General features: G+C 38.6%; 1 protein-coding gene across 2 annotated transcripts in view; it reads left to right on the forward strand.

Moving 5' to 3' along the window:
- Hhip (hedgehog interacting protein) overlaps positions 1–20,391 on the forward strand; it is a 90,466-nt gene extending 70,075 nt beyond the window's left edge. Inside the window, exons 12-14 of one of the 2 annotated variants that reach the window (XM_029480876.2) lie at positions 11,729–11,877; positions 14,330–14,458; positions 19,810–20,391. In XM_029480876.2, the coding sequence (XP_029336736.1) occupies positions 11,729–11,877; positions 14,330–14,458; positions 19,810–19,838 (307 nt within the window). In that variant the 3' untranslated portion in view covers positions 19,839–20,391. Of the gene's footprint in view, positions 1–11,728; positions 11,878–14,329 lie in introns of both variants that reach the window. The other variant, XM_021170103.3, reaches the window with a different exon arrangement.
- The last annotated feature ends 1,958 nt before the right edge of the window (positions 20,392–22,349 follow it).

Consider the following 22,349-nt stretch of genomic DNA (forward strand, 5'->3'; position numbering starts at 1 on the left):
TTAGAAAAGAAATAAAACCTTTAATTTTGAGAAAATGAGGGCTGTTCCAGCATACAGTGTCTCCTTCATGTGAGTTTCACCAGCTGAGTGAGCTGTTACTTTAACAGTGAACGTCTGAGTTGCATTCCAACACTGCCTGAGCTCTAAGCACTCATGAAGACAGTTCTAACCAAGCAAATACAAGCTAGGGGGCTATTGTGTTATTTGGTTCAGTCAAGGGAAGATTTGAAAGGTTTTGCCCTTTAAAGCCTGTATTTTGATGGCATAGTAAATAGAATGTTACTTTGAAAGCATGAGGGAAAGAGTTCAGCTCCTCAGAATGCACATAAATGTGGAGTGGGCATGGTGACTGTTTACAACCCAACATCTGGAAGGTAGAGAGGGAATCCCCAGGGCAGGACACCTGGCTAGACAGAGCAAGGAGGATACTCAGTGTTAACACCTGGCGTCTGCACACATATATGCACACACATGTATGCACACACACTTACTACATCCATGAGAACATGCATACACAGATACATGCTTACTGCATGTGTGTGTGTGTGTGTATGTGTGTATGTGTGTGTGTGTGTTTTCTGCTGCTATTCCCTCCCCATCTGCCCATCTCAGTGTCAGCACACAGTTCTGCTGTCATTCTGAATCATTATTTTTCCAATAGGAGAGCTGAACTCTCAGTAGCTGCTAAAATTACATGCTGCCTCATGGATGTTGTGCATACCAGACCTAATCATTTTTATAGATATAACTAGTAAGTGATGAACTAACTAGGACTTGTTACTCACCAACACCATTTCAAACTTTTTGAAGTTTCTCTCAAGAAACTCTAGTGGTAGGAATCAATTCTAGTGATGGGAAAGGTTAACCAAAGGCATTGGCATTGCTCGATTCATTTTTAAAAAAATAATTTATTTTTTTATTTTATGTGCACTGGTGTTTTGCCTGCATGTATGTCTGTATAAAGGTGTCAGATCTTGAAGTTACAGACAGCTGTAAGTTTCCATATGAGTGTTAGAAATTGAACCCAGGTCTTCTGGAAGAGCAGCCAGTGCTCTTAACCACTGAGCAATCTCTCCAGCCCAACGTTGTTCAATTCTTAAAATACTATTCATAAGTTGTTAGTTGTGTGTTTTCCTGAAAAAGCCATGGATTACTAACTGGACAGACTGACTTTTCTATACAAAAAAAAAATCCTTTTCCTGAGAAAAATACATGTTAGCATCGGTCTCTGTGCCACAAAGAGGATAGGCAATGAGACATGGTCGCTGTCCTTTGCTCGCTGAGAACAGGAACCCTCACTTCACAGGAGAGACATGCTTGTTATACATGGAGTTGTAGTGAGGGCTTCCCTCTGTGGTGTGAAATCAGTGTCCTCTTGGAGAAAAGCAAAGAGATGCAAAACTGCCAGACACTCAGGAGGGTGCTGAAACTCATACACAGACATTAGCCAAACTAATGTGAGCTCAGAACAGAGCGTTGTAATGACCTGCAGAGAGGGCTCAGAGGGTTCACCCAGACCTCAGGCAATTAGTTTCAAAATGGTCACTGTTGTGTCATTATGTTGTCAAGACAGATCAGCTTTTGAAGCGTCGCCATCGTAGGGCACTGAATCCCCTCCCCCTCCAATCTCTCTTGCTCTGGATTGTTTAGTCTGTTGGTGAGTAGAGGTGAGCTTTACACCTTCCATCTATTATTAGAATCTAATTATCAGGGTTGCCATGAGTGGCCTTGGCTTTGGGATCTCAGGGCCCCCTCTAGTAGGGTGGTCTCTGAGTGACATACCTGAAGGCCTGGCTTCTCATTATGGGGCCTGTTCTGGTGATTCATGTCATGTGTGGGACCAGGGTTAAGAGCTGTGTTTGCTTTGCAGAAGTAGGGGAAGGAATAGAATCCCAAAGTCCCGTCCTCCTACAGAGGCATCAGCACATTCTAAATTAAACTAAGTGGAAGAAAGCTAACGTTTTCATAAACATTTGTTGGGAGTCTCTTACTGTTTTGATGTGAATGCCAGCGATTTTTATTGCAATGTTTTTCCTAAGAGGGGCTGGTGTTCTATATGAGCTGACACCTCTGCACAGGCAGAATTATTTGGGGTACACAAGTTAATCGCTAGCATAGGCATGCTCAAGAGGTCAGGCAGAGGAGAGGTATTTCTCTAAAACTGAAGAAAAACATCATCAAATTTAAAAATTCATATGCATGCATGTGTGGGTATTTCTTGTTGTTTCAAAATCTAACTCAAATTGAATAGTGAAGTTCATTGTCTTTTGATTAGAGAATCCCCTAGATTTCTTAGAATATTTTCAAAATAGTTTTCACTTGTCAATTGATCTATGACCCTAGAAGAGAATACTACTAAATTGCAATTTGATATATTTCTATATAAGGTATCATAGAAGTAATATATTTACCATAGTATTTATGTTACATCTTTCTACACACGCACACACTAAATGAACTTAGAAATAAGATGTAGTAACTCTTAGTCAAATTTAGCAAAAACACATGAGGTTGCAGTCTTGCTGCAATCTGTGAGGACAGTTTCATCTAAAGCTGTAAACTGCAGAACCATTTGCATAAGTTTTAAATTATTTACAGTGGAACAGCTCCCTCAGAGGAAGGACTTTTAAATGAAGTAAAGGTCATTAAATTTCAATTAGTCAACTTTTAAGGGAGTATATAAAATAACAGGGTTTCTGGTACATTTCCTACATACATATATCTGTATGTTGCTCTCGCTCTCTCTGTCATTGCCCTTAGATAAGGGTAATGACATTCCCCTTCCCCCGTCCCATTGGTCACCATCCACAATGAAAATTTAAAAATAAAATATGGCCCGGTTTCCCGAGTTGTTATTTAGAGAAGAGCCTTCCCTGGAGAGACAGATCGGTAACAAAGCTGGCTTATGCCAAAACACTAACCACACTTCAAAGATCTCAGCAGAGTTGTGAAAGTTGCGGCTCTCTTCAGAATGAAGGCTGTCTGTCCATTTGGGGTTCCCAGACCCTCTAGTACTCAGCTCAGTGTTCCCTGAGGTCTGCCCTTGGAGGTTCCAGGAGACAGACATAGATATACTGGGCACATACATGATCTGGGCAATGACTCTCATTTTACCAATGATGCTGAGTCTTATCTTCCTTGAAATTAAACAGCCCATGCATTATTAGCGTGCTGTGCCCCTTAGTCCATCAGAACCTTAGAGATAATCATTGCCTATTGCATCTTGACTACATGGGACTCTGAAGTGAGTTGAATAATATAACTAAAGTGTATTCTAATCTCTAGGCCTGTTTGGTTGCATTCTTTGCATTCCATAATTATTTTCAGGTGCTTTCTCAACCTTTCAGGTTCTCTCCCTTCCAAAACTAGGATGCAGATGTCAGTGTAGCCTGACAAAGTTCTTACCACCTAATTTCAGACAGTCAAGTCATTTCTTACCAGCTTGCTCTTTGCTGATTCTTTCCAGAACTAATTAAATGTTTAAGGAGTGTGTGTGAAATGGCTCAGCTGGCAAAGGCACGTGAAACACAAGCCAGATACCTGAGTTCATGTCCCACCTTAAAAAGGTAGAGGGAGAGAACATAGTCCACAAAGCTGTTCACCTCCAAATAGGGGCTGTGGCATGAATGTTTAGCGCACTCGGATGAATGAATGAATGAATGAATGAATGAATGAACAAATTTGAAAGGATGGGGATCAAATGCTCCTGGCAGTAGTGGAAATTTAAAAGTTCTGACACAGTTATGTGACTGCCAAACTTTCTCTCTACCAGAGCACAAGACTTTAAATTTGTTTCAGGTGGACTTAAACCAAAGTGCCTTTGTTCTGACTGTGAGATGTTCTCAGGGTTAATTCTCCAGGAATGTGGAAACAAAGCTATTCCTCACGCCTTGCTTTGCCATCTCTAAACCCACTCTTCCTGTATTCCAACACCTTCTTAGCCCTTTTCCAATCAAGACACTGGGCCCTTTCCTTTAAGAGGTCTATAAATTAACAATGCAAATTCCAAGCTCCAAAAGTCATTCTTCAGAAATGCTGTGTCCCCAAACTCCTCTGTGACCAGTATCCAAACCTAGTCTGCCAATTGCCCACTCCCTTGGGGAGCCACTTACTGCCCTTGGTTTGGTTTTTTTCTTAAATCACTTCATCCTACTCCTCTTTATGCAGCTAAAATATTGGTTTTAGGGGAAAAAAATCACTTCATAAGGGTAAACCGGCCCTTTGTGTGTGGAGCCCACAGGCAGCTCTGTCATTCTGAAGAAACTTATACATAACAGAGTAATTTTCATCCAGTAAGCCAGTGGAGTCCCGATTTATCAGTCAAAGTTTTATGCAAGTGGCCCCCTAAGTTGATAAATTCCCACAGTGCCTGTTGACCCAGCTGCCAAGTCCTCTTGCAGCAGGTGGTGTTCTCATGGCCACCCTGACAGTAATACAAACTGTTTAGCGGCTCCATTGACCTTGTAGCTATTAACAGGGATACAGGCTCCACAAGGGACCAGCTCTCCAACAAGACAGAATTTCTTAACACTAGGGGTCATGAACAAGTATATGCCCTATAAAAATCTGTCCAGCGTGGTCAATTTGAACTCTAAAAGTCAGGGAAGCATTTTTGCTATTATTTTTTTATGTATATCTGATAACCAAAAAAAATATGTGTGTACACATATCTCCTTGTCTTTGTTTTTATTGCTGAAAACTTCATTTCACGTGTAGCTTTAAAAATGTCATTTTTTTGCTAATAAATCTTTCTTAGTTGCCACATATTATCTGAAATTTTAAAGATGTTTTACTTTTAAAAACAGGCGAAACCAAGGTTAAAATTTCCAATGAATCTGATCCTGGGTTGTGATGATTTTGATATAACTAGAATTTTCTCATTTTCTTTTTAGCAAGATTTGTGTTTTATTTATATATTTAACGGCATACTTAGACCTGGGTAATGCCCGCAGCATTGCATAGCACCTTCACCTATTTCAAAACAAAGTCTCACAAAATCTATGAAAAACTAATGTGACCAAGTTCTCCTAAATACTTTTTGTGTTCTGTTTTTGAAAACAATCATGCCTTTATTCACAACGATGTCAAGTTTTGTGTTGATAAAATGCTAACCTAATTCGGTTTCTTCCCTTTTAAATTTTCTACTGATTTTCTGTGCCATCACAGTGAATCTAAAGAGTTTGCTGTAGATCTGTTAAAATATAATTTATCGATCAACATGAATTGTAGATGTTTACAGTTCACAGCCCATCCCCCAAGACATACCTTTGGGGGATTTGTTCCAAGAATTCCCCTGGGTGTCTACAACTGCAGATCTAACCCTGTGTATAGTTTTCCTCAATACACACCCACGATAAAGCATAACTTATAAATTAGGCACAGAGAGACTCACAGCAACAGTTAATAGTACGGTTATAACAATATGCTATAACGACATATTTTAAAGCACTACTGGTTCATTTCTAGAATTTTTCATTAACATTTTTAGACCACTTTAACCAAAAAGCCGAGAGAACTATAGGGATAACACTTTTTTTAAAAAAAATAATTATGTGAATGTTCAATGATTAAATCAAGCTAATTAACATTAGCTTACACACCAAGTATTTTAAGTATTTATATTTATTCCCTATTTCCTATAGATGTGACATATAACCTCAACATTCAAAAGAATTTTCCACTTTCTTCAATTATAGCCTTCCTAACTTATCAATTTTGAATGCTGGACCATTAGCCTCTGTGGTAACTATACAGGCTGCCCTGAAATTTTGATTGAATTGCCACCTACAATTGTCATTTATTTATAAATATATAAAATGGGGAATATAAATAATGAAAAACTTGTACTTTAAAATTAGTTCTATTTATTAAGAGTCCAGGATTTTTAAAGGCATATTTAAGTCAAGTGACTTCCCTTCACCCACCAGTCCCTCAGGCTCATTGCTAGACTCTGATAGTGTTAAGCCTCCAGAAGGTCTTACATTTTTATTATATTTTTATTTCTATTAAATTTTTTTTTCGAGACAGGGTTTCTCTGTATAGCCCTGGCTGTCCTGGAACTCACTTTGTAGACCAGGCTGGCCTCGAACTCAGAAATCCGCCTGCCTCTGCCTCCCAAGTGCTGGGATTAAAGGCGTGCGCCACCACCGCCCGGCTTAAATTTTTACTTTTTCTTATACCACTAGTCTTAATGATCAGATAAAAATTAAGTCTGGATTCACGACCTCCCTCCTGAGTTCAGAGTTTTGCTTCTGTCACATTTTAATTTTGTATGTTTCTAGTCTCCCCCAGGGCAGCTAGCTTCTAGATGTAGTTGCACTGTTACATGGATTGCCAGAACTATCTCCCAGCCACCAACCCTATGATAAATCCATGACTGTCACTTAAGCCTCCTAGACTACTTATAACTTTACAAGATGATGAAGATGGAGAAGTCCACTTGGGCTGAAGCACTAACCAATACAAAATGCATTGGAGACAGATTTTTTTTCAAGCATATGAAACTTCAAATTAACTTTTTTTTTTTTTTACATTCAGCACTAATAATTGTAGTTGACCAGTTTCTAGAGTCAGGGGCTTGCAAAAGTATCAAATATCTGCGGTAAATTCATAGGCTTGTCTTTCTATCTCAAAGCAAATTACATTATCGCTCAACTTTAACTGCTTTGCCTAGATTAAGAAATCTCATAATTTTTACCTCCTGATTGTCCCATGGAAATAAAGAGGTTGATTTATTTGCACACCATCTTAGACATTTGTGGAATGGGGTGGTGACTAGACCACCATCACATTAATAGGTGTTAGGCCCACTCAGCCCTATTGTGAGTTGGTCAGGTTAGATCCCAGAAACCCTCAGAATGAACACCAACAGAGAAGACTGCCCAAATCCACTTTGTTCATCATGTTTCCGAACAGAAGTTTTTAGGTACTATTTAGAAATAACATAGAACATTGACAATATCTAGCTTAAATTATAGCTTTAAGAGACATAGTACAAATAAAAACTTGTGGTGTTATAGTGTATGTACAAACTTACAGTCGCTCTTGAAGTCTACTCTTCCCTTGGAGCACACACATGTCAGTTATTCAGGAATTACCAGCGGGAAAGTGGAATAGCTTCAACACCTCAAAAAGTATTCCGTGTCTTGTTATGCTTTAAAGAGGAGAGCACTTCTGAAAGACCTCTTCCTGTCCACACAACACCACATCCCAGTAAGATGGCCGTTTCGTGGACACACAGGAAGAGAATCTGTTCAACTTGGACTATGACCATGCTTCAGATGAATCGGAGTCCTCCTAGCCCAACTGGATTAATTAGTTGTCAAGTTCAGCTTCAGATTTTTCTACAGAGTGCCTAGGAGTAGTCACACATTGCTATCAATCCCCGGTGCTCTTGAATTCGATCCTCTTGAGTACCATGTACAAGAAAAAATGTTACATAGACTGGCCACAGTAAAGACAATCATAAGTAAGAGCTTGGGAAAGTGGGATTTTTACGAGATAACTCAGCACCCAGGGATCATTTCTCTGCCTTGATTTACACAAATGAGCAGTAGTCAGCTCTACCATCACAAGATGCACCTCCTCCCCGGGCCTCCTGAAGTAAAAGAGTGGCGACGGCCTTTAGAAACAGGGAGAGGCAAAAGTTGACTGCAGGGCATCAGACAGTCAGGGAATTCGTGAAACCATAGGATCAGCTACTGTGGCATAGGAAGATAGTTGCTTTGACTGCTGGAGACAGACTCCACTCAATTACAAGCCTGCAGTCCTGTCTGTACTTGGAAGTCCCAGAACACACTAATCAATGACCACATTAGTTGCTCCTGGTTAGGAAATGGCCTCCAACAGAGAACACTCTTTGAATCATTAGATCTGACTCTATCCTTCATCCTGCTGGTTGCCCTTCATCTAAGAAGTAACAAAGATTTGTGAGTAACAAAGATTTGAACAATTGGTTTCTCTTAGCTTGTGAGAATGGGAAAATAGTGGAAGAGGGACAGGTTTATAAATATAATGATAATGAGGAGACATTTTCCCATGAGCCCTAGTGACTGAGAGTGAAGAAGTAGAGTGTTCTTACATCAATGTTCCCTTCATGAAGAAGCCGTAGAATGATCCCATCTGCTTAAACCTCCCACATGTCAGAAGTTTATAAATAAGTAGTATTTAAGGTCTGTATCTCTTGGTTTACAATAAAGTAAATTTGAAATGTGTATACCTCAGAGAAAATTAAGAATAAGGTTTTTTATTTTTCTGGTGAAATACAAAATGGATGAATGTGGACACCTCTCACTAAAAGGACAGGCAGGATTCATCACAGCGTCTCAACACAAGCTGACAGGAGATGTCTCATCTATTAATTTATTTTTTCATTCACTAAATTAAATGCATTAAATTAAAACCACCCAGAATCCCACTGCCCCAAGAGAGCTTCCATTGGCCCTTTCTATTCACTGGAAGTCAATACAGACAATGTGTGTTATAAATAACTCAAACTTCCCACTGTCCCTCTTCATTGTAAAGTGTCCAAACCTTTACACCACAACAGGAAGCCAGCCAAAGTGGGTTTCTAAGAAAATGCCTTAACTTTCTGAAAACAATATTTTGTATATTAAAGAATATTGGGCAATTTCTGTGATAGCCCCTCAGAATTCCATTATTCGCCATGTGAGGAGATGAGGAAATATGTATTTTTCTGATTCAAATTAAGCTTAAGGGCTGTGGGGATAGCTGTCAACACATAAGCTCAGTATATTTTTTATTGCAAGCTCAAACATCCTTTTGGCTACATTTTTCTATTTTGAAAGTTACTTCTGACTCCATTCAATAGAGTTCACAATCCAGAGGCTTAAAAAAAAAAAAAAAAAAAAAGATTGCTTAGAAGAACCAAGCTATTGAAATGACTCTTATTAGATTATACAATAAACACAATTTTCTAGCACAATGAAAATATGTATTGAAATTAGTTAAACTACGATGAATGTGTGCTCTCAATTTTTGCTTAGCTGTCACTAGTTATAGGTAGGTAGTATTTATGTGTTCTTAAGATGGTCTGTCTCAATGCAATGGGCCCGTAGCAATGAAGTGCAAGTGTACTGTCTTGCCCTCTTACCTCTGAGGATCCTGTTTATCTTACCAAAAATGAGGCTGCCCTCATAGCCAAGATCATGCCAAGGGAAACAACTGGTTCTCCATAGCAAATATCAGGTACAGAAGAATGCTTGGTTTAGCCAAACATACTTTATTAAACATATTCCTAGAAAAATGAATTTAAATACATTGACTTTCCCTCTTCTCTGGATGAGGAAACAATCCTCTGACCTTAGAACATGCTGGCTTTGACATTTTAGCCTTTGATGTACTTTCTAGTATTGCAGTTAACATAAAACACATCTCTTAAACATAAATTAACTGCACCATAAGAATTATTAGGCAAAAAAATACAGAATTTTTTGGTTTTATGTTTATGACATAAAATTATATAATTTGGTGAGACCTAGTGGTACACACCTTTAATCCCAGAACGTGGGAAAAGGGACAAGCATGTCTCTGTGGCTCTGAGGACAGCTTAGTGCTCATAGCGAGTGTGTGTGTGTGTGTGTGTGTGTGTGTGTGTGTGTGTGTACTCTGTGTGTGTGTGTGTGTGTTTAGCAAGACTCCCTTGGAGAACATGTGAAAAATATAGTTAATGCTGTCTGAGTGGAAATGGGCTCAGGCCATGGAATACCTTAGGGAGGATCTCTCACAAAGATTGACTATATTCAATTTTAAATGAGCAGTTGAATAGGTTTAAGGTTTAAGTCTTCAGAATTGCAACATTACTTGCAAAACAGCATTTTTACAATAAAGTAGGATTTTCAATGATGAAGATAGATACAGAAGTTCCTACAAATCTTTAATATTTGAGATTTTAACACATGATTTTAGATCATTGTAGAAAAGGCCAGTTTTAAGAAAACAGACTCTCACTAGCAAGTGGCACATATCTTTAGTCCCAGCACTCAGGAGGCAAAGGCAGCTCAGTCTCTGAGTTTGAAGCCAGCCTGGTCTACAGTGTGAGTTCCAGAACAACCGAGCCTACACATAGAAACCCTGTCTTGAAAAAAAAATAAGAAGAGGAGGAAGAGGAAGAGGAGGAGGACTCTTAAAGTCTTAGTTCTTAATTTGATTATTTAGGAAAGTCCTATAATTTTATGTGGCTAACCCTTGACTTTGGGAGCACATGACAGACTTAACGTTTCTTCGCATGCTTTACCGTAAGATCCTTCTCACAATATGGTAACACTGAGACCAGTGAAGATAGGAAACTGCATACTTTTTGCTTAAAGACTAGATCACGAACATTAGGACCCATTGTGCTGGCTTGATCTTGTTTAAATGACACCACCCACTAGAAAAGCAGAATAATCATGAAAAACCTCTGATGGCTTAATTTTTCTCTACAAATGACAATAGTTATAGAGCAATTAATACAAAATGCATGAAGCTTCACATTGCAAATGAGATTTCTGTGCTTGCTATTATTAGCATTTTCTTCTTCATAACAGAAGCTAATTAAATTATTATATAATGATAAAATAATTTAACTTTATATAATTCATAAAATCTCTATTCTGTGTCTTTCTTTGCATTAACAGTTTAAATTTTTATTTGAAATATTCGCTTGCATATGCATATTAGGATGCCTTTCAAGGGAGACGAAGTAGAAAATTATTATGTCAAAATAAATGTAAAATGAGCTAGATTCAGCAGCCCAGTAACTGAGAGGCTAAAGTAAGAGGATTTCTAGGTCAAGTCCAATCTGGCCTACAAAGTAAATATGAGGCCAACCTGAACCCTTCCCTGGAAGACAAGAGAGACAGAGAGATAGGTAGACCCTGCCTCGTGTGTGTATGTGTGTGTGTGTGTGTGTGTGTGTGTGTGTGTGTGTGAGAGAGAGAGAGAGAGAGAGAGAGAGAGAGAGAGAGAGAGAGAGAGAGAGAGAGAGGAGAGTCTAGGAGACTCTGCCCCCAAATGCAAGTTGTAAGTTGTTAGCAGAAAGAAGAGCAGCAATGTGACTAAGCAACAGAGCATAGAGCACATCTAATGTGCTCAAGGGCCTGGGTTTGATGCCATCAACCATTAAAAAGAAACAGAGAGGAAAAAGAAGGGATCAGAGCATATGATGATGTCACCAGCCCTGTGATATTACAGTGAGTGATCCCCCAAAAACACTGGATCTGGAACAGAGGGAAGCCTTAAAATGTGTGTGCCCTACTACTTTTAAGATTACAGTGTGAGGATGAACAAGCCTCATGTCCTGTGGAAAGGTGAGAGGAAGGAAGTGATTCAACAAGGTTGATCTCTGGTCCCCACAAATGAATTACGGCATGTGCACACTCCTCACACACGGTGCACACATACACATAGGCGCACACACACATACCATAAAATAACATTTTGAAATATTTAAAATTACAGTTTCTAGATGTTCTAGCTACCAAACACAAAAGAGTCATATTATTATATCTATCTGATGATAATTTTATGAAGAATTTTGATGCTGAAAGTTTCTTAGACTACTTCACATCACTGGCATATTTTTCTGTTCTGAAGTTGTAAGTTCACTGAGTCACTTAAAGATCTCTTTTGGTAACAGACATTCTCTGTAAGCTGTAAGACCACCAAATTTTATCCCATACTGGTTCTCTGGCTGATGTGCAATGTCAACTCTTGTTTTGGGGTGCAGACCTTTAATGCCTGAGGAATGCAGAGTCACAGTTCAACCTGCCCAGCCACTGACCTCGGATTGCTCCCGGCTCTGTCGAAATGGCTACTACACCCCCACTGGCAAGTGCTGCTGCAGTCCCGGCTGGGAGGGAGACTTCTGCAGAATTGGTTAGTATCTGTGTTACCACTCAGACGACTGACAATGGTCCGTGGGCACTCAAGAAGTTAGCATCACCTGTTTGTAGAGTCATCTAGTGTGCAAGTGGCTAACACTATGCAATGCCTCATCTGGCGTTAAAAATGGAATCTTTCCCATCTTAATGGTGGCTGTTTACATATCTAAGTTAATCATAGGCATAAAAGATGTTTAAATGACTGAATCCTTTCAAAAAAACAAACAAGCAAACCAGCACACCACAGCCCTGTATTTGGCGCATTCACAGCAGCCAAAGACTTAGTGTTTGCCCAGCCCCTGGCCAAGTGCTAGCATTTTCCAGACACCCCATAAATGCTCTCTCTGGCTTCACTGTTTGCATTGTGCTGTGGCACACTAGGAGCAGGGCTTTTCCACGGGTATTACTAAATCAAGGGGGAAATGCCATGATCTGGACACATATTACAAGAGCTTTCTATTTTGCTCCACTCCCGAGTGAGCCATCATGAAGGTGTGCAGCTTCTCCGAAAGAGTCAGGGAGGTCTGTGAGGTTCTTCTAGCCCTTCATGTGGGATGCCCTCAGTTTTGTACCATGTTAAATTGTAATTGGTGCAAAGTTTAAAAAATGGGTAAATTTAGAAACTTAAGGAGTTTAAGATTATGTTGATGATAGAAATTCAACAATGAGTGTGCACGTGTTCGTGAGAAGTGGTTTCCGTTTCTACTGTTTCACACATTAAAGTATAACCTACTGATGAAATCTCAAACTCCAAATTAATATTTAATCGTGTTCTTGGCTCATAAATACTGCTTTTAATTTTTAAGATGTATTTGTTTCCAAATATAATCATGGCTTGTCTATCTTGCATATTGCCTTACAGATACAGTCAATAGTTAAAGGTCATAAAGACAGCACATGTTTTAAGCTTAAATTGCTTCTGCTGTTTAGTAATATTGCTAACATCTAATTAGGACTAGCACTCAAAACATAGGTGAGCCATACAAAGCCATAAATCATCATGCTCTAGATAGTTGTTCAGAATAAATACATACACTCCAGGACCAATTCTATCTCCTTTTTGGTCAGTGGAGCATAAAATTAATCAATGTACAAATGTAATAGTAGTCACATATCTATTATCCTCTGCTTCTCCTGGTGTTTGGCAAAATATATCCTCTTATCTCATTGTTTGTCTCATAGAGAATCCACTCTGTTGGTTTTTTTGCACTTTGCCTATCTTCTATACCCCCTCAAACAAATGTCAGTTAAAAAAATACTTTCTGAATGCCATCTTGGGATAACACGCTCAAACTGAGGGTAAATACATTATGTTAAGTCCTGCTGTGCTCTACAATGTCTTAATATATATTCATCACAATCACAAACATTCTTTCATTAGCTTGTTGTGTTTCAACAAAATCTTCTCAATTAAAATTTTCTCCTGATTAACTTTAAATATTTTTCAGTAAATATGAAAAAAAGCACTTTATGAAATTAATCTGGGATGTTTTCAATGAAGAATCTTATTTATACACCCAGATGGTTCACACATCTTCCAGAAATTTGAAGGAGAAAATGCTTTTCCCTTTTTTTGTACTTTCTTTTCCATGGGTCAGTCCCAAAACCATGAGTTTTGAGTACTGTTACCTGAAAACAACAAACGTGATTCTGATTCCTTAAAGTACAAAGAAATGTATTCAAAGGATTCGATTGTGTCTGTGGTGGCTCCACCCTCAGGTTCATCAATAAGTGATTAGTTAATGAATAATCCAAATTCTATGTCTCTGTATCATTTTAGCAGTAAATCTTTACATTCTTTTCCTATATGGTAGTAGTAAAAATGATTCCCTAAGGAGCTTCCCTGCTGTAAAATGGCCCCAAAGAGCATTGCTCAGAACTTCATCTGCCAGTCTCTTGCATTAGGCCCAGGATGGGCTTTGGGGCATAATCACAAAGCCATGTGTTTGGGGCACCTCCTAAAAGCATAGGAAAGTGGGGACCCCAGGGAGACCAGATGCAGGATAGCTTATGCAACTCCACTCCCAAAATGACCTTCAGTGTCACACTGGACCTGCTCTGATGAGGGGCTTCTTTCTCAAGGCCAACTTCTCTCCTGTGTGCTCCTCCCTGCAGGAATGGAATTGGTTGTGGGTTGAAATGCCTTGTGAAGCAGGGGTTGAAAGAGCTGACATCATTGTGTTAGAGTCGGTTCTGCACATCAGAGATAGTTTCTCATGCTCTCTGCTTCTTAGCCTGCTGACATCTGGATGTTTAGCTCGGTCCCTGCCCTTAAAATACCTTGTGTCTGCAAACCGTTTTCACACTTCTATATTCTCTGTCCAATCATTTTGTGACGGTCTCCCACCTTCTTTGCCCACCTTTACTTATCCATCATTAACTTGATCACAGACATGGTGGCTTCGGACGTGAAGTTTAAGTGCACTGTGTTGTTTTCTTTCTTGCAGCCAAGTGTGAGCCAGCGTGCCGTCATGGAGGTGTCTGTGTCAGACCGAACAAGTGCCTCTGTAAAAAGGGCTATCTCGGTCCTCAATGCGAACAAGTGGACAGGAACGTCCGCAGAGTGACCAGGGCAGGTATCCTTGATCAGATCATTGACATGACGTCTTACTTGCTGGATCTCACAAGTTACATTGTATAGTTTCTGGGACAGTTTGAGTATATCTTTCCAGTGGGCATTTATTTTGACCTTGTCATTAAAAAGAGAGACTGTCCTTCTGCTACACACTCCTGTGATTTCATTTTCATTTAGTAATTTAAAAGCAATTTTCAGAAATGTACAGATCTCAGCATGTATGTTGGCACATTTCTTCACATCTGCATACACACGCACAACCCCAAACTCGAGGTTGTATAACAGAAGGATTTTTGTTTTGTTTTGTTTCTACTTGCTGGTATGGAGTACTTTACACAGAAGTTCCACTGCAAATTCGTCACAGAGTCTTTTATGGCATTGGAAGATATTCTTTTACATTTCAGGAAATTCTGTCTGTAATTACTAAAGTTGACCTTAGTAGGGTTTTGAAATGTTCTTGTGCAATGTGGTGGAAGTATTTTTATATTAAAGGTCTATAATAAGAGAGCATGTTTCCCAACTCCTTGGTGAATTTCTGAACAAGCAGCTTGATGTAAGATTGTAATCTTCATTTCTGTTGATATATCTGATTACAGAACGTTGTGCACTTAGCTTTTTATTTGACAGAGCAATCTGATTACTTCAGCTTAGTCTCAAGATGGTTTTCCAATGTTTTATGATTAAATCAGAACAACCTATTTGAAAGAGCAGTCTTCAGGAATGAGCTGCTTCTATTGTATATTTTGTATAACAATAGGCTCTGGGTTTCTGTTACATATTTATATTTTTTATTTTATTTTTATAATATAGACATCACCTAGATGAGACACCTTTACCCTGTCCTGTAAAATACTAAAGTTACGTTTTCACCAACTCAATTGGAAAGAAGGGGAGTAAGGAAGCAAACAGCCTTTAATGTGCTGTGGATCTAATGTAGCAATGTGTACTTGTGCCAACATGTAGTCACTCCCATCAGATGAGAAAGCAAGAAAGCAACCAGTTTTTATAAAATTCCAGCATTGCATGCATGTAAAGTGCTTTCACCATAGCAAGAATATCAGAGTCTGTGAGATTAAAAGGCTACAGTGTGTGCTCTTAATCCATCCTCCCTGGAGAAGAGCTTGCTCCTTCACAGCCAACCCAGGCTGTATATAAGCTGGTCACATGTATGGATTCTTATGATCTTCATTCTTGGCAAATCTGACTTCTAGTGCATACACTCCTTTAGGTCTCTGTGACAATACCCTTTGGTTCTTGCCTCAATAAAATTTCTACAAGTGTTCTGTTCATATTTTCTTAGAGAAATGATGTGCCCTAGCTTTCAATTGCAAGAGTCTGACAGACATTTTTCTTAATGGTTTTCCATTTGCCATCTCTCTATGTTAGGATTTAACAAAGAATTTTTGTACTACTGACATTGGACCATGATAAGTGCACACTCTCAACCATAGCATTCATTCCTCTGGAATCCAAGCTGTAGAATCATAAAAGTGTGCAGTGCACACACCTCTTCCTCCTCAGGAATATGGCTCAACAACAACAGTGGTCTCCCAGCTAGGAGCCCTCTATGGTCTTAGAGTGAGAGAGTTGCAACTCAAGCACAGGGTGCATTTCTAAGGAATCCACACTGTAGAATATTTGTTGGGTCCACTGCTCCTGTCTTCCATATTTGATTGCTTGGGTTCCAGTGACCTCATATGAAATAGACGTGGGTTGGGAAATCTTGGTACTTAGGGAACAATTGCCTGCATTAAAAGGTGCTTGCATAATTTTGCACAATTTAGATTCAATTGACAGTCTATTCAAAGAAGTCTTGGGACTAAATGAGCATGGAGACCAAATTGCCCTCTTACCCTAGAAAAGAGGTGGTCCCTTCTGGTTTTACCAGCACTCCATTGGCCCGACACTGTGACAAATCTTGCAGTGAGTCATGCAGTAGCCTTCATCTGTAGGTTAATAGTCTTTTGTCTCTGTTATTTTCTCTTCCTAGTCTTTTAACCAAATTCCATTACAGAAAGTCTTACAATTAAAAATAAATAAATAAAAGGAAAAATTACCCTGGCAACCATTTTTGTGAGTGGGCCTTACTATCAAACCATCCCTTATTCAGTGTGGGTGACATTGACAGACTGTGAACTTCTCATGAAGAAGCCAGCTGTCTAAATTTGTCAAATTGTACACTTTTATTGCACGTACTCCCATTCATAGTTTGAGTAAAAACAATAAGGATGCCTCTAGAAAGTCAGCAAAAGTCTTAAAACCCAAGAGCTTCTTTTTATATCTTTAAAAGAGAAGATGCTCCATTGGCGGATGCTCTTCTGCAAATAACTTCGGCTAAGATGACCAGATCCAGAGCTGTTTTACATAGACCTTTCCCGAGTGAAAAGTGACTTCAAGAAGCACCCGAAGTTACTGCCTTTTCTATAAGGAACTATTAAAATGAAAGAACAAATTATCTTTAAAGACTGTGACCCATGGATATGTAACCCAAGCAAAGAAAATCACTAGAATCCTTTCTTTCCATCCTTAGGAGAAAAGTAGATAGCTATAACTGGTGGATGATGGTGTGACTATGTGACCAATTCCAAATTTCTCTTTGACCTTGAAGTTGATTTTTAATTGATCATAAGCAGTTTGTGAGAGACAGATGGGAATTGTTTAAAAACCATGAGCTGAGAAAAAGAACTATTTAATCATTTAAAAGTACAAATCTACCCATCTAACAAAGCTGATGTGAATGACAAAGGAGAAATAAGCCATGTTTAGTATGCCTGCCCACTCTAGACTTTCGGCTTTGGGTACCAGCTGAGTAGAAAACCACCTTTCTACCTGTCTTGGTGCAAAGTTCTGGCCTGTTTCAAAGCACATAAAGCAATGATCCAAGAGCTAAATTGGCGTCTCATTAAGATGTAAAAGAGAGATAGTTAAGAAATTCCAATGATAGCAAAGGTGCTTCAGGCCATATCTCTATTAAAACACTATTTAAGGTATTGGAAAACACTTCCTAAGCTTCGCTCAGAAGTTTCTACCAGTTAACTGATCAATTTCATAATGGATGGGCAAAGAAAATCTATACATGTTTATAAAACCCACCAAGAAAACTATTTCTTTACCATATGCATGGCTCTGAATAGTCATGACTTCCTTAGTTATTGTTTTTGGGAATTGTTATAGAATAACATACTGTTATTTAGTATCTTTGTTTCTGGCTTGTTTTATTACCTGAACCACAAAGTATACAGCAAATCTACTCAGGGTGAGAAATGAGGTCAGACACTGAACCTGAGGTCTTTCAAAGTACATGCTAATCCAAGATCTTATGCGTTTCTCTGTTGTCTCTTGGCACGTGAAAGAAACCCAGTTTAAGTTTTTAAGGGGGAGGAAGTATATCAGCGAGGTTTGTGAATGGTACATCAGCTTACTGTCTGAGCATCTGTCTAGAATGTTACCTAAGGCTCCACACCCTACCCTTCTCTGTACCACCACTCCTATCTCTCTACCTGTCTCTCTTTGAACCTCTTCCTCTTCCACTCTCCTGTGTTTTATCTTGGCAGACACATCATGTCTGCCAATCATGAAGTTGTCCTAGAGCAGATGCCAGGACATTTTGTTGTTGGTTTTTTTGTTTGTTTGTTTGTTTTCTGTTCCAGAATCACATTGACTCAAAGTTAGTATCACTAAGAAAAGTAGAGAAATAGCTTTCTAGGCTAGAGTAACTCTTAAAGAAATGACAAAAAGTATACATGTCTGCCAGCATAGGTGCTTCATTCTGGTCTTCCAGCAAAGTTACAGGAAAGATTAGGACAGTTAGTTGCCCTAGTACAGAGCTTGACCTGACAGGAAGGATGGCCCTAGCTAGTTCCTACCAAAGTGATGACCATCTCTATGGAATCTACTTTGAGGGAAACTATTCTACATCCATGTGGAAGAAAATTAGTCCCTTGGTAATGGTGGCCTCAAACACGTTTTCCTTTATTGATTCCTTGCATCAATAAAAAGCCTTATGCCTAAAACTTCTCATTTGTTTTTGTCAGTCAACAACAAAATTAAAAAGAAAATCAACATGGTATCAATTCAGCACTCATCCTAAGGTAATCATTCATGTACACCACAAAGTAAGATATCATTGTTTATTTCAGTTTTTCCTTTTTGAATATGTATTATTTATAGATTCAAAATAGATATATCCATATACTGACAAGTGAACATCCCATATATATTGTCTGCTGGCTATCATTTTTTAAATAAAAAGAACATTTTATCATCTAATATATGTATATATATCATCTATTATATACATATAGTATATACATATGTGTGCATGTATACATGTTTATATGTATATATGTGTGTATATATGTGTGTGTATGTATATAATATATAATATATACATACATACATTAGGGAAAATGAAATAGGTAGTGATGGGAAATTGATAGTGGCCAAATATAAGCTTTTTCTTTACAGTTAGAAGTTCAGTCTTGAACATTTCTCTCTGTACTGAAAAATAACTAGTCAGTAGTTTCCATTCATATGAATAAGGTATGATTAGACTTGGTATGGTCTGTGCCAGAACAAACATCGGATATTTTTTTACTCCATAATCTTAAAATCTGAGGCATGACTTTCCTGGAATGAACTAAGAATCCATGTTCATAGGGTTCATTTCATAATATTATTTGTGATAAACTAAACTGACAGCTTTATGAGAGATCATATATCCCCATATCTTATTCTAGTCAGAGGATGTGTGTGAACATGAGTGGCACTAAGAACCATGAAGTACTACGGTGGGTAATACTGAAGTAATGTGGAATTTTAGAAACAAGATGCCCTAAGACATGCTACAACAGACTACTATTTGAAACGAATCTATCAAATTGCAATGAATATTTTATAGAATTATGACCATGAGCATGAAAGACTTCTAGTAGGAAAAGCTTGTGTCTTCTTGGATTTATCTGTGATTGGTTTGTTGGTGATTGGTGTTGAGTTTTGTGTTTTGCTCTTCTCAGACATTTCAGTGTTCCAAATTGTTCATTTCCTTCAAGCTGTTGAAATTTAAAGCAGTCTGTTCATAGTCTTATAAGATTACGAGAATCTTATAAGATTCAGAAACAATCCATCCTCAGGTTCCTGTTAATACACTAATAAGAGGCAGAAGGAAGAGCCCAGATGCACATTTAAAGGATCAGAATTAGCATAGACACTGTTACAATTTCTAGACTGTCCCCAGAAATTAATATGTGTAGGTACTGGCTCATAGGACCTTCTTGAGTTTGCACTAATCTGGCTCACTAAATCAGTTTGTAAAGACATGCAGTTTTCCTTGATTGGTCCTCTACTATTCAGCCCCCCATGTATTCATTAACGCAATATAAATGCTGAAGTGCCTCGCATGACTTCACACTGTAGAGAGGGGAAGGCACCTGCAAGGGCAGCACCGGAAGCTCACTGGGATGATTGACACGTTGGAGGCAAAAGAGCACATGCAACCGGCTCCAGCTTGGCTCAGCTTTAGATCCAGGAGTTTACAAGTAGTACAGATGGCCTCAAGTACATCTGTGTGTATTTGTACATGTGCACACACCCATGTATATATATTTATCTATCTGTACAAACACTACATATGTATACACACTATCTATGTAATATATAATATATGTATAATGCATATAAATTCTAACAAGTGTATTTGTGTTATCTTTAAAATAGAACAATTATATCTTGAGATGGTAAATGCAGAGAATTGGCTTTATTGTTGATCTGTGGATTTAATGAATTTTTTAGGTGAAAGGATGTTTTAAGTGTATAATTTCTTTTCTTAATTTAATATATTTATGTAAATGCATGCCCGAAATTTGATTAGATTGGCTGTTTTTTTGTGTGTGTCTTAACATGATCAAATGTATTAAACTTTATCTTATGACTTCATGTTCTTGTGCCCTTTTAAAATTTGTTTTTATTTTAAAATTTAAAAAGTTCCTCCTAAATCTTCAGACTAGTTACACAAACAGTAGTTTTGCAATATTCTATATTCAATCTACTTCTAAACATTATTGTCTTTTGTCATTGTTCATAGCTAATTTTAATGTTTTCCACCCAAACATTATGCAGGGGCCTGAAAAAGTAGGAAGGTGGTACCCCCAGCTTTGTGACCTTGGCATTGGAATCCCACTTTAATTTAAGCAAAAGTACTTGTCAAAGTCTGATCAGTAGAGCTAGAGAGACGGTTCAGTGGGTTTCAATGCCCTTTTCTGGCCTCCACAGGCACCAGGCACAAGTGTGGTGCATATATACACATCCAGGAGATAATCACACAGGTTTTTAAAAGCCTGGCCAGTGGATATGAACGTATATTAGAAAAGCCATCTGCTTCCACCCCAACCCTCTTATGTTCTTAAATAAATGTGCCGCACCAGCTTCCTGAAAGGAAAAGCAGTCTGTAAAGTGTTATTTCTACCAGAAGAAAATGTATGGCAAGGTCTACTCACAAAGCAGCACAGAATTGAGGTTACTACCCAGAAGTCTAGGCAAAATGACATCAGGATAGCATCCTTTACCTGGTTCCCATCGGGACCTGGGAAGCACCAGAGGCCTCCTTAGGTCACTTCCCTTCCAGCTCTTAGAGCATACCTCCATGCCTCAGCCTACACAACATCCCTGATTCCTGCATATGTCTGCCACATTTTGAATCCCTGACAGAACTAAAAGACTTACTGCCCACACAAGTGAAACAAAAATGCATACATATGGCTAGAGATGGAAGCATTCTTGCTTTCTCCAATTTCTCTGGGTTCCTCCTCTGTCCACTGTTTCGCTTCTCAGCTTTACCATCAAACCAACTCCTTGTTTGAAATTCCCTAGATCGTGAACATCTGAAGTCGCTTCCACACCCATTTTAAAATTCTCAGTTGATACATACATTGCAGAAGGGTGAGGAGAGAGATGGTGCTCCACAAATGGAATAGGGTGTGTCAGGGCAGGGGTGAAGCTAAGCTGTAGAGGGCTTACCTAGCATGCACAAGGCCCTCCCTGGACTTCATCCCCAGCACCACAAAAAGATAAGAATAGACTAAAAAAAGTACACATGCTCATATATACACACACACTCATACACACACACTCACTCATATATATAGTCATACACACAGATACACACACTCATACATACATGTACTCACATACACTCTTATAAACATAAAGACATACGCACACTCATACACACCCACACACATACATACACACTCATTCTCACACACACTCACTCATATACTCAGTCATATACACACAGACACACACACTCAGATACACCCACATTCATATGTACAAACTCACACATACTCATTCATACATACACTTACTCACACACATACAAGCACTCATATACACACATAGATACACACACATACACACACACCCAAACAAAGGACATTTAAAGCTGATGTCCTATTTCTTGGTAAATACAATGTAAAATACCAGCCTCAAGTTAGTATCTCATTTAAAATTTACCTTTTTTTTTCTATTTAATACCCCAAAGAGGGATCTCTAGAGATTAAGTTGTACCATCCTTCAAAGAAATTAAAGAATTAAAACAACAAAAAAGGGAAAACACTGTGGATGAAGTACTTCAAATGTGGTTTCATAATTTGATTTATAGCTCATTCCTATGCAGTATTTTCTATAATTAACATAATTTAAAAGGGCAGGGGACAGGGAAAGGGAAAGGAAGGCTGGGTTGGCAATGACTGTCAGAGCCACTCCTTTGGGGACTGTGCCAGCATCAGAAGCCACTTGAACTCATTCTTGTCATTTAAAAAGGTGCTGTCAGATCCCTTTGACATATTTACAACTTTGTAATTAAGACCCCTTGCTACAAAATCCATGTGCTT

Source organism: Mus caroli, unplaced genomic scaffold, assembly GCF_978045245.1.
Source record: "Mus caroli unplaced genomic scaffold, Mus_caroli_1 scaffold_10, whole genome shotgun sequence".
NCBI classification, from domain to species: domain Eukaryota; kingdom Metazoa; phylum Chordata; class Mammalia; order Rodentia; family Muridae; genus Mus; species Mus caroli.